The sequence below is a fragment of the Camelus bactrianus genome, chromosome 12 (assembly GCF_048773025.1).
Source record: "Camelus bactrianus isolate YW-2024 breed Bactrian camel chromosome 12, ASM4877302v1, whole genome shotgun sequence".
NCBI lineage: Eukaryota > Metazoa > Chordata > Mammalia > Artiodactyla > Camelidae > Camelus > Camelus bactrianus.
In genome coordinates, this window is record NC_133550.1 from 31,302,660 (window position 1) to 31,316,307 (window position 13,648).

At 45.4% G+C, this 13,648-nt stretch overlaps 1 protein-coding gene across 3 annotated transcripts in view; it reads left to right on the forward strand.

The window, feature by feature from the left end:
- NUAK1 (NUAK family kinase 1) overlaps window positions 1-13,648 on the forward strand; it is a 67,686-nt gene that overhangs the window by 32,453 nt on the left and 21,585 nt on the right. The window contains exon 2 of one of the 3 annotated variants that reach the window (XM_074375142.1): window positions 12,718-12,803. The exons of the other annotated variants lie outside the window; for them this stretch is intronic. Within the exon in view, the coding sequence (XP_074231243.1) occupies window positions 12,749-12,803 (55 nt within the window). The 5' untranslated portion in view covers window positions 12,718-12,748. The remainder of the gene's footprint in view (window positions 1-12,717; window positions 12,804-13,648) is intronic. 3 annotated transcript variants of the gene reach the window in all.

Sequence of the window (13,648 nt, forward strand, 5' to 3'; positions counted from 1 at the left end):
TTTTATACCATGCGTCTCTTCCTATGTCAATAAATATTCCTCTATAAGGACATATTAAAAAGTTTTATAGTATTCTATTTATAGACATACCATAATTTATTGAATCTATTTCCTTTTGTCAAATATATAAATTGTCTCAAATTTCTGGTTATTATAAACAGGGCTTTAGTGACTCTCCTTGTACATCATTTTTTACATTCATTTCTGATTATTTTCTTATGAAAAATTCCTAGTCTTGAGCTTATTGAGTCAAAATGTTTCTGCAGAATATTTTTTAATATACGGTTGAGTCAGACAAGCAAACCTACTTTAAGTTTCTGGTCTGAGCGTCATGTTACACAGCAAAGGCCAAGAGGAAAGCAGATAGTAACTCTAAAATTTTTCTGATAGTTCAGGTTTTCCTTCTTCTGGTTCTCTGCTGGTTTGGCTATTCTTTTTTTCCTGCTGTTTCTATTTTTGCTCCTCATCTAGAAGTAGGTGCTGGTAATATCTTTTATCTTGATTTTTCCAAAGCTCATTAGTGGGTCCCTTGGGGATAGGATTTTTAACGGAAATTTTCATTCAGTCAGTCTTTTATTCATTCCACAAACATGTCATGCAGTGGGTCTCAAAGTGCAGTGCCTATAGCCGCAGCGTCAGCATGAACTGGGATGGTTAGACATGCAGAGTCCCAGGCCCCACCCAGGACCTGCTGTAATAGACCTGCTGTAACACAACAGAATATGTTGCGAGTGACACATTCTGTGACCGTGGTGGCCCAAGCTTAGAAGTTTCCATGGAAATACATGGCATCCAGGCTGGCCCTTGAAGGAGTCTTTTTGAGGAAGATTTGGCAAAAGTAGAATTCTAGGCTAATAAAAACAAACCTGAATATGCCTGATAATTGAGGAGAAATTCTAGGAGAAATTCTAGAAGTTAGAAGTGAGTCAAGATACCAGATAAGAGGATGAGAGTGAGTTTTATGAAGTTTCCAGCGCCCCGGAAACATGAAGGTGGTTGTGCACAGCGTGGACCAGTGTGGGTCATGTGCTCTGTGAGCTCTGCTGTATTTGAGATTTCTTGGCCTCATTCAAGCAGGAGGCTTCTCTACCAGGGAGGCAGAGAGACTGTACATCCAGTGCTTTATTTGGGAGTCAGTCTGGTCACTGAAGTCTGGCATCGAGAAGCGACTTGATGAGTGAATTCCTCACTAGCATCATGCCCTCTTTGGCCCTGGGAATCCTTCAGGCCGAATGGGGAACAGGAATTTGTCTCCCACCCAAGGAAAGGCCAGAGGTGACCCTCAATGGGAAAACATTCTATTATCAAGAACAAATTGGCCTCAGTCCAGCCTTTACTGAAGGCTCAAGAAGAGAAGCCCTAGCTTATAAGTTTAAAGATGGGTACCAGCATGAATTAAAGTTCTTTGGGTGACTAGAAATGATTTCTACCAAGGCCTCAGGAGAGAGCTTGGGATTCAGTTCATAAAGCCCTTAGAACTGGGAGTCAAGAAAGAGCTTGAGTTCTCACACCAGACATGAGACTCTGGGCAAGATGGTGGGCCTTTCAGTGCCTCAATTACTGCACCTATAAATGGGGATAAACATTGTACCCCTCACCTAGGGTTGTCAGTAGGATAAAATGAGCTGATACAAGTACTGGTTAGCTCAGAAAGGTCATTGTGGTGAAGACCCCATAATCATCACAAGTGGTTCTTAACCTGGGGTCCATTGACAAGGGTATTTCATGGTTGTGCTGCAGGGGTCTGTAAATCCTTTGAAATAGTTTATAACTATGTTGCCCAATACGGAAGCCACTAACCACAGTTGGATATTTAAATTAAAATTCATTGAAATAAAATCATTAAAAATTCAGTTCCTCAGTCACACTAGCCACATTTCAAGTGGCTCAACAGCCACATGGGGCTAGTGGCAGCCATACTGCACAGTGTGGATATAGAACATTTTTGTCGTTGCAGGATGGAACTATGTTGGTGTATAATGTGTTAAGTTCATGGGTTATTTTTTTCTAGGTAGGGGGTGAATGCTTAGCTTTTAGCAGACTCTCAGAGGGATTCCTGACCTCAAACAGGTTAAAAAGAAACCCACCACCTTTAAGTGTTTTGTGACCTTAAGAGTACCATGCAAATAAAAAGGAATTGTTTTAATCCAGAAAATTCCCAGGGACTTAAATGTGGCTCTCTTTTTCTTTCAATTTCTTAGAGATTTCCAGTTTCTGTTCTGTTCTCTTTCCCTTCTCCCACGCAAGTTCTTTTCCACATCCACTAAATAACTGTGGAGGAGGGCAGCTCGCCTCCCGTCCTCTGGGGTTAGGAACAGGCAGTGACCAAGGTACTATTTCAGCTCTTACACCTTTAACTGGGACCTCACAATTGCCAGGTCTTATGACTCTTATCTGCTTCACTACCCAGGACCCCAAGATGCCACTTCCAGAGTGAAGTTAGACATCCTAACGTCATGTGTAGAACTCTGTCATTTACAAAGGTCTCCCACCTCTAGTCTCATTTGATCCCTACAGCACACACGGGAGGTGGGCAGGCCAGGTGTTCCCATTTTGTAGTTGTGGAAACTGAGGCTCTGGAGGGTTAGTGACTCACTAGGTGTGTTAGTTTGCTAGGGCTGCTACCACAGACTGGGTGGCTTAAACAATAGGAATTTATTTTGTCTCCGTTTTGGAGGCGAAGTCCAAGGCCAAGGTGTCAGTAGCGTTGGTTTCTTCTAAGCCTCTCTCCTTGGGCGGGGCCTTGGTAGAGGGCATGCCTAGCATGCACAAGGTCCTGGGTTCAATCCCCAGCACCACAATTAAAAATAAATAAAACTCTAATTACCTCCCCCCGCCCAAAGTAAATAAATAAATAAATAAAAATATGGCATCTCTCCTTGGCTTGTAGTTGGCGTCTCCTCCCTGTGTCTTCACATCTGTATGTGCCTGTGTCCACATTTCTCCTTCTTAGGATACTGGTCATATTGGATTATAGTCCAGCCTAATGACCTCATTTTAACTTACTTGCCTCTTTAAAGACCCTATCTTCAAATTGAGCTACATTCTGAGGAACTAGGTGTTAGGACCTCAACATATGATTTTTTTTAGGTGCATTCAGCTTATGCTGGCTAGTTGGTGGCCCTGGCACATAGGTCTTCTTACCTATTTTGTAAGAGGAACCTTCTCTCTGGAAGCTGGTTGATTGTTTGACAAGCCAATCAGGAGTCTTGGTGCAGAAGTGCATTAATTTGCTTGGTGAAAAATCAATGCCCAGGCATTTAAGTGACTGGACTTTAACCAAATGAAGTTTACAATTTCTTCTTCAACAAGGACCTTTGTGACTTAAAACACACACACACACACACACACACACACACACACACACACACACACACACACTCTGCAGCAGCAGCAACATGACAAATCAGTGATGCACCTAACCCTGTTATGCTTCGGACCTTTGGGGTTTCATGAGGGGAAGTCACCAGTTTGGACTGTGTGATCTGGGGATAGTGAAATAGCTAGTTTCAGAGAAAAACTAATTCCCTCATTTAAAAAACCCCCTAGTTAAGTACCAACTATGTGCCAGGTCCTGTTCTAGGCGCTAGGAGGGCAAAGATGAATAAGACAAACGCTGGGCTCACGTTGCTGACATTCAGTGAGTAGGCAAGTGAACAGATAAGTGACTTTTGAGCTAAGACCTGAATGGAGTGAGGAGTCCTTTATTCCAGGCAGAGGGAAGAGTATGTGCGAATGCTCAGAGGAGGAAAACAGCTTGTTTTGGTAGAAGTGACAAAGGGCCTGTGAGGCTGAGGGACCCAATAGGGTGGCAGGAGAGAGGAAATTGGAGAGAGGAAATTGGAGAGGGCCAGGTTTTGACCATATTGGCTAAAGGAGAGAGTGTGGATTTTATAACTGGAATAGAGGAAAGTCACTGGTTTTGAGGAGAGAAGTAACATTTTAAAATTTAAATTTAAGACACTTGAAAATAATCCTAATAATAGCTAGAAGTTATTGAATGTTTCTCCTGTGCTAGGATATGTGCACGTTATTATCTCATTTAATCTTTATATCCGTGAAGTACTAATTGTTAACATCCCTATGTTATGGTAAGGAAAATTCAGCTTAGAGGCGAAGCGCATTATCCAGGGTTACACCAACTACTAAGCAGCGGTGGATCTGAGAGTCTAACTCAGTCAGTGACACTCTGCAGCTGGTGCTCCTGTTAACTGAGCAGGTCGGTTGGTGTCTGCGGTGACCTCTGACTGGGGCAAGCATTGTCCTAGACCCTGTGATACAGAGAATTCCTGGCCTTCTTACAGGTCACTGTCTTAAATATGTGAGAGCATTAAATCCCACCTTGGTGGGTATTTTAGAAGACAGTTATGCATACATCTCAGGAAGACGCTTGGGGCCTCCCATCCGGTAAACTAATAGGTCAAGTATTTTCTAAGTTGCAGTTCATGGACGTGTTAAGTTATTTGTATGTTATTCATAATACCCGCAGGCTCATAAAATCTGTGACTTCACTGAATCATTGCTTCTGTTCACCAAATCTCAAAAATAATTCCTTTCAAATATTTCTTTCTCCAACCAGACCCTGGGGTTACTCTCCTATTGACCTGTAGGTGAAGGTGATTGACCCTCAAATTTGTCAACTCTGTGTAAACACAAACCATAACTGGCTTTGAATGCTAAGTCAATGAAAGAGGATAGACATACACCTTCTAGCGTGTGATACTAAGGGTAACCTAATGAAGAGAGAAGAGGAAGAAAGAAATCTCTGGCACCATCTCGAGATGGACCCCTGTTTCCAGTCAAAGGAATTCCATCCTCTCAGCAGGGAGGTAATTGACAATATGGAAAGAACAGCTGAGAAGGAAGTGCCCGCCAGAGCTTTCAACTTGGTTGCCTCGGATGGAAGAGATAAAAACAGTTTTTGCCTGGGGTTCTGATTTCAGGACCCAAGTTCAAACATCAAAGGCGCGTTGTCTCACCCGCATTTCCCCTTTGAAAGCCTAGGAGACTCAATCTGCAAAACCACGAACAGGCATCTTGCTGCACAGCACTTTAGGGAAACAGCACCCCATCTGGTAACAGTCTGGCACGTAAACGTGAAAAGGTGGGGCGTGGGGAGATTGGGCTGGTGCCTTCACTTTTATACTCCTTTTTTTTTTTTTTTTTTGGTCCTGGAAATCTCTCTTCTTGGCCCTGCAAGATTACATCTCTTTCTTGGCCCTTTGTGTTGTGCTATGCCGGAACTGGCCAGCCTTTCATCACAGCCTCATCTCAGGTAAGGGTGAGCCTGGCTTTCTGGAACAAAGTAGGAAAGCAGTTTGACATTTGTCAGCTATGATCTCTTGCCTTTGGGAGCATTTCTCAAACTTCAGAAACAAAATAGCAAGCAAATGTGTCTCTTTGAATAATCATGTGAGTCACATGCCCTAGCTCCACGAGCCTTAAACCTGCTGTTCATGAGAAGATGTCAAAGAGTCTGCATTCTAGGAAATTCTCTGAATTCCTATCATGAAGACATTTTGGATGAGTTTACTATCAGTTCAAAGCTCTTCCCATCCTCCTAGAAGCATGCATTACAATATACTTTTTCAAGCTACCTTTACCTCCTGAAATTTTGATAGTTCTTTCTGGAAAGGGATATAATTCTTGCCTCTTGATGAAAATCACTATTTTGACAAGCCACCCCTGCTTTCTCCTCCCTCCCAGCTTTTGGCCAGAGGCAGTGGGGCTGGTGCAGGATGCTTCCATAGAACCCAGCTGAGATCCTGGAGTCAGAAACTATTGCTCCCCAGGGAGACAGCCCCTTGGGGATGGCAGGACCCAATCAACTACGTCATAATACATTTGAGCACGGTTCTCGGAGGGGGACCCAGGACCCAGTCAGCTGCATCAGCATCACTGGGCCCCTCCCTAGACCCACTGAGCCAGAAACCCTAGGGGTGGGCCAAGTGTTCTCTGTAATAACCAGCCCTCCAGGCAACTCTGATGAACTCTCAAGTTTGAGAACCACCATATTAGAAAAACCCCTGCTCAGTAGGTTAAAAGCCAAAACAGGGCTGCATTGCGAGCATCAGTGATTTGGAAACACTTAACAGGGGAGACAGTCACACATTTTTCTTCTCTGGCTCAAGTGCCTTAATCCAGGGTTTTCAGGCAGCAAGCAGATCCCGATTTAGACCCCTTTGAAGACAGGGGACAGCTGAACTGATCTAACAGGGTCTGTGGGTCACTAATACTACCCACTGTTCTCATTCATTTGCTTAGTCATTCATCCATTTTACAAAAATGTAGTGAGCACCTATGCTCCAGGTAGTGTTCTAGCAGGACAAGTTTGTACTTACTGTCCAAATGGGCTTAGATTTGAACGAGTCAGTTGCTTTGCCAGTTGCTACCGTGTAACCTTGGGCTAGTGACAAACTCTCTGAGGCTCAGTTCCCTTAGCTCTAAAATGGGACCAATAGCCAACTACTTTATAGATAAGGTTGTGAGGATTAAACGAGATAATGAATAACATGGCTAAGCATCGTCCCGGGTACATGCTCAATAAACCACATTGACTGTTCCTGATGTGATGTTAGGGATCTGAGAGGTCCTTTCTGGCTGGAGTAGAAACTTCTATCAGGAGGTAGAAGAAGAGAAGATTGAGGCCAGATTGCCCATTCCAGTGATTCTGAACTCTGGATGCACGTCAGAATCTCATGGGGTGTTTATAAGAAAAAATGCTGACGCCTGGGTCTCACCCCTGGGGACTTCAATTTAATTGACCAGACTGAGAAAGATGGGCCTAATCCCCCAACTGAGAGGAAATGAGTCCTGCTTTAGAATCTTGTCTTGGTCTGATCATTTGTCAACAGTTAATTCCAGAGAACAACGTGTGTCTGGCAGCCGTCACCAGTGAGCCGTGGGCGATACCTCCGGGCTTGGGTTTCCTTCCTTGGCCATTTGGTTGCTGCCCTCATCAGGGACTCAGAGCCCCTTGAAACAGTTTGTTGAATTTGGCAAAGCAGTGTATTATGCTTGTGTTTACTCTTTTGAACCCATGGCGAATTGCTGAGCATTTTAACACACTCCCTCTGCTGCCAGATTCCCAAGTTCCACATGAAGTCTCTTCCGACTGGATCCAACCAAAGGCCCCCGCCTCTGCTAATCACACAGCACCAGAGGGTTCACTTATAATCATGCGAATGAGCTCTTGCAATGTGAATCCGTCCAGTCACGTTTCTAATGAGCTTCCTATGAAGTTAGCTATTTGACCTTCAAGTGTATTATTTTCATTGTTTTCATTTGATTACACCCAAGTCATTTTTCTAGAGGCTGGAGATTAGAAATAAAACAACTGAAAACGAATGCTACTCCCTGGCTGTCCTGCCTCACCCTCTTGGGTTTCCTGGAATTCAGTATTTTCCAGTGCCTCAAATAATACCACTTGTACTTGAAGGTAATTTTTAAAGGAAAAAAAAGGGAAAGAGAACTGTATTACCATGTCACACAGGGTCCTTTGAAATGAAGTGGGATGGCTCTGTTAATTTGCCAAGGCCGTCAACAGCATGCATTTAGGAAGGCTCCCGAAGTGTAGGAATGGGGTCTTTACAATGACTGTACCCTTCAGAGGGGCTTTGGAGACTGAAAGGGGGATTGGACTCGATGAACTGTAACTTTTAACTTTCAGAGCCTGGGATTTTTTTGATTTGGGAATTTGTGCTCTGCCCTCTCCCTTGATTTCTGACAGTGAGTTCATCTGGTAGGTACGGCTCTGAGTTTGACATCCATGCTCAAGAACACCACTGGGGACTGAAGAATGCTCCTTTGTTAAGAGAGCCAGGCTTGCCTCCACCTCTGGCTTTGCTGAGCCCTTCGGTGTAGTTCACTCTCTCTTCCGTGCCCCCATACCCTCCCATCCCTCAAGGGCACAAATGCAATCTCAACTGTGGGTTCTGCCAACACATATCCATACTAATTCTGAATTTGACCCAGGCTGCTTCTTCGTTTGTTCTTCTTTCTTAAATGAAGACTTGCTGCCTGACTATAACAGCTGACACTTACACGTGTGCCTACTACTGTGCACTGGGGTAATTCTCACAGTGTGGGATAGAAGCTTCATTTTCACAGGTGAAGAAATAGGCAACAGAAAGTTTAAGTAACTGGCCAAGGTCACTCAGCTGGGTAAACGGCAAAACCTGGATTTGAACCCAGGTAGCCTGGCTCCGGGAGTCAAGCTCTTAAGCTCTGCACCCTGTTGCCCAGTGAAGCAGACTAGAATTTAGGGCTGGTGAGATAGTCCTGAGCTGTACCTGGTGGGTCAAACAGTGACTAGAACCAGAGGTGTGATAACCACAAGTCTGGCTTTTCCACCCTAAGTGATAAGGGTGGGGTGAAACTGCAGCAAAGCCCCGCTGTGGGGCTTTTCAGGAGAGGGAGACTAAGGCTGTCTTCATGGAGGGTGAGATTTCTACCCCTTCGCTGCCCACATTGGGGGAACGTGCTTTTTAAAGTTCGCTGTGGAGGATGGTGGAGGCCAATGATTGGTCCAACATAGTGCCCTGATTCCTTCTCCCACACAACTCCTCCATCCTGGCCGTGTCCTCTGCCCTCCCAGCATTTGATATTGATCTTCCCAAACACTAATGAATGGGTCTCGGCTAGCCTTTTGCACCCCCTCTTCCTCAGGTAGCTTATACACTTTCTTTCTTTCCCTTTGCCTTCTGTGGAGTCCACTGCTGGCAGTGGGTGGCCTGGTTGGCTACAGTTCTCCTTGGCTATGCCAACCAACATCCAGAAGGAGTTTTGGTTTAAGAAAAGACAGTTAGGGAACTAAAGAGCCTTTCATTGTCCAAACCAGGAAACACATTGAATCAACTTTGACCAACTCATTGACGATGGGAAAGCTGCCAGTCAAGTTTAACTTTCTCACTCTCACTGCCCTGGGCTTTCAGACATAAGGGATTAGAGGACTATTTTATGAAGCTGTGAGCCCATGAGGTGTTTGAAATTTAGTTCTGGGGAGGGAACTCTTGAAGAATGAATCTTGTATTGACTAAATGACCTCATTAGGCTGCAAACATTTCTTGCAAAGGAAAGATCACTCCATTTCTGAAATGAAAAATAAAGAGACTTTCTAGGAGGGTCCTCCTGAACTTTAATAAAAGAGCACCCCTGAGGAGTGGCATGGTACTTCTGTCGGAGGTTTTAGGAAAGTAATTAAAATGCTGCCACGTGGGGAGTCAACACCACGGAAGGGGTGGCAGCATCCTGGAACTAATTTAGGAGATGAAGTTGGCAGGAGGCAGAGGCATGAAGAGAATTCTGATGGGTCCACTCCAGGCCCTTGGCCTTTTTGCTTAAAACCAACAAATGAGTCTTCCTCTCTTGAGATTACATGTAAAGCAGAAAGATAGCCTCCATTTTTTTTTTTTTTAAATAATGTGCTCCTCCTGGAGTGTCCTGTTAATTGCCCCCTACCCTCTCCTCTCCCAAGCCCATTTTCCTCCTAAATGGCCTTGTACTTGGCTCTCAAATGGCTGGTGGATGGTTCGCATCCCAAGCTCTCCTCACCCATCAGCGCTGCTCCCAGGCCAGAGCGTTGCTTTTATCATACACGTTTTCTCAAGCTATACGAGTTGTGTTATTAACCCCGAGGGCAGCAGGAGGGAATAGTTAGGAGTCGGGTAATTAGTGTGGTTGTGAAAGCCAGACAATCGGAAGACAGAACTGGACTGTCACACTAAACATCTGATGAAATTCAGAATTAATTGGGAGAAGTAGCTGTTACTATAGCAACCAATTCCCACTCTCCCTTGAAATGGAAAATAAACAGAAAACAAGAAAAGTAATTCAAGTTGGTGTCTAGGAAGAAGGCCTTTCTGCAGATCAGTAGAAGAAAGAGAGAATTTGGATATTTTAGGATATGCCGAGACAACGGTAAAACCAGCTCGTGCAGACAGCCCATGTCATTTTTGATGGTTCAGTTCCACGCCTGTTTACTCTGGGACTCTTCTCAGGACCATTCAGACTACCTCACCGATCTTCCCTTCGGATCGCCTAGGTAACAAAGTGTGTATCACACAGGTTGTATCACACAAATAAATCCACTTGATTTATTTGGTACGTACTGGTTTTATTCAACTAGGTAGCCAACTCCTTGACAGTCTTATGCTACATTGGTATCCCCTTTATCACATGGCAAAATGCTCAGATAAATGCTTCAGATAGGCTGATAAAAAAGCATTTTCAGAAAAGGTAGTGATGCTGGTTTTCTCTGATAAAGGAGACTCCTTATGAGTATTATGCAAGGAGGGTAAACAGATGATGGAGGAAGGTGGTGGAGAGTCGTGGCAAGAACATCAGCTTTTGAGTCACACATGTTTGGAGTCAAATCCTTACTGGTATCTGCCCAACAGAAATGTGTACAGAGGAGCATTGAAAGACATGCACAAGAATGTTCCTAGCAACATGCTTCGTAATACCCTCACTTGGAAACAACACCGCTGTCTCTCAGCAGTAGAATGGAAAAGTAACCATGATACATCCACAAAATGGAGTGTTCTCCAGCAAGGAGGGTGGACAGTCTTTGACTGCATGGAACAGCATGGATTATTCTTACAAATATATATGTTGAATGGATGAAGCCAGACTCAAAATAATATACTGTATACTGTACGATTTTTAGAAAACTCAAAATCCAAGACTGATCTATGATACTGGCTTATGTACATGTCCTTGGGGAGATGTTCAGTGTCAGAAGAGGACGTAGAGGGGTACTTGCAGGGCACTGGCCATGTTGCTGCTTGATCTGAGCCCTGGTTGCCTGTTTATGAAGTAGGGATACTGTGAATACCTATCCTGTATTGAATGTGACAATCCACGGCAGGAAGTAATTGTCCAATAAACGTTAACTATTAGGACTGTGAATCATCCTTCTAGGGGAGGAGGGATTATTGTCTGGGGAGGCTTTTGGGGTGGAGTGAGCCCTACACCATTTTTTGGGTCCAGGGTCCTGGGTGCTACCCTGTCCCTTGTTCCATCCATTTATGGTTCCCAGTGACATTTGGTTATGAGTCTGACCGTCATTGCCCCCCGCCCCACCCTCGCTCCTCGCCAGCTCCTTGTGGGCATTCAAGGCCTCTGCGTTTCGTCATAGTCGCTTTCTTCTTACTCTTGTCTCAGTCCCTGGCCCCTGCCCTCTGCTGGTAGCTCTGCTCACGGTGCTCTGTTTCTGCCCTCACTCATGCCGCCCCCTCTGTCGGGCTTGCCTTTCCTCTCCTTCTGACTCTGGTAAAGACTTCTTTAGTATCCCCAGTACCATCCACATAGTGAGTGCTTTATAAAAATGTGTTGCTCTACTGGAAACCTGGATCTGCACCAGACGGACCTGGCCCCGTGCTGCGGGCTGACTCAAGCTGAGCTAAGTTTCTATCTGGGGTTTAATTTGCCTGGTAGGCCTGGCACATCCAGGGCCATAGTTTTCCTTACCATTCTGGAGCCACCGGGCTTCTGGGTCAAACCGTCTGGCCAAGAGACACAGGCTTTCATTTTTCAGAAAGGAAACCCTTCCCAACTGGTGGAAAATAAGCTTTTGCTTAGTGACTAATAACATAAACACAGACAAGATTTCTGGGCTTATAAATAACCAGTTGTAAAAGTGCCCAAGGGAAGCAGCCCTTTCTGCCAGAAGAATGGCTGAGCGCATTCCTACCACCTCGCTGATAGTGACCTGACCGCAGGCGAGGAGCTGGGGCCCGAGGCTGCGGAAGCCGGTCATTCTTTGGGACCAATTCCCAAGGCCTTGCTCTTTTACATTATAAATCCTGGGCGATTCTGGAAAAATAATAGCTGATCTCTAAGGTTCTTCCTGCTCAAAAATCCCATGATTCTGCAGCAGCCGCTGCATGTTTTAGAAGAGTGATGCCGGCAGGGAGAGGAAAGTCTTAGGGTTTTGTTTGGCCTGAGCTACAAAGAGGCAGATGAAGTAATTATGAGAATGGCTTCTATTGACTGAGCACCGGCCTGGGCACCATGCTGAGGGCGCTGGACCCATGCGCTCACGGAATCCCCCGTAAATTGTTAGCTTCATTTGACTGATGAAGAGACTGAGGTTCAGAAGGGTTAATGTGTGTGGATAATAGTATAAGGGCTAGGAGTGTGGAGTGCGCAGTCACACTGCGGGTCCAGGCCTGGTGCTTGCTTTGTGGCCATGGCTGTTATTAACCTCACTGTACCCAGCCTTTCTAGAACAGGATACTCCTAGGACCAGAGCCATATGATATAATTCATGCAAAATGCTATTGGCACAGTGCGTGCACATAGTAGGCCTTTAGTAGATACTGCTATTATTGGGAAAGGCCCAAGAAGCTTCATGTGTAACACCAAATGGCCTCCTTGATGAATCATGGATGCTCCAAGTCTATAACTGTTGTTTGCATTTAGCTAATCTGGGGTTATAGTCAGGGCCTTGACTGTAAGTCTCCAGCTGCTTCCTGCTGGAGGGCTGGGGCTGGGGTCCCAGAGCCAAGCCTGGCCACGTGGACAGTTCTCTCACCTGGCTGCCGACCCGCCTGTTTCCCCAGCTGGCTCAAAGTAAGTTCAGAGGGAGTACTGAAATGGCCAAATCATCCTGCAAAACTCAGTTAAAGAGACCAGGTTCTCCCAGGGTGATCAAGTATTAGCATTTTCTGAATATTTTACCTGTGTCTGACTGTGGAACCCTTTTTTTCCCTCCAGGATGTCTTGTGAGACTAGTGCTCTGTGAAGCATGCATTTGGAACAGTTCCCCAGCCCCTCCAAGTGCAGTCAGCAGAGGAGCAAGAGTGAGCAGGCAGGGGCAGCGGGTGGGGGTGGAGGTGGGGGTGGAGACTGTTCAGAAAAGGATGACTGGGGACATGAGACAGGTGAACAGGATTCGGATCTATTTAGAGGTAGAACCAGCAGGACTCACTGATGGAAGCTGTTTAGCAAAACATTTGGCATATTGAACTGATCTATGTTTATATCTCTTTGATACCAAGTTAGCCAAGTTAGCCAGTTAGAAAGGGACGAATCCGGTCACTGATACAGTCCTTTTGTCTGCAAGTGACCCACACCTCCTGATAGTCACCAAAGGGACCAGTGGCTTTGGCCTCCTTTAGGGATACATCAAACTTTTGAGGCGTGTGAGGCTCCTTGTTTATTTCTCTGCCAAAATACTTTCCTTCTCCTCCCCAACCCCCTGACCTTCTTTTAAAATTAGAAAACCCGCTGCCCTGTCCAGGGCCTGTCACTCTATCATTTTTACAGTCTGAGCCATGCATCCTGAGGCAGCCTTTCCAGTTTCCAAAGTTTATTGTTAATGAAAAGTGCACAAGAGGCTGAAATCCCTGGCAAGAGCCAAAGATACAGGGTACACTGAGGCCAGCAGACGCAGGAGCAGCCAATTTTATCTGGCTGTTCCCTCTCCTCTTCCTCCCTGCCCTCCTTCTCCCTTCATTTTATCAGAGAGATTTGGCTGGACTTGAAGGAGCCAAAAAGGAACTGGAGGGACCTGAGCTTCTAGCAGCCAATGACAAGGTGTGGGAGTGCAGGGGACCCAGGCCAGCAGCACGTTCCAGTTCACTGAGTGTGTCTGTGTGTCTGACTCAGTGCTAGGGCCTGGGGTCCAATCGTATAGATACCAACA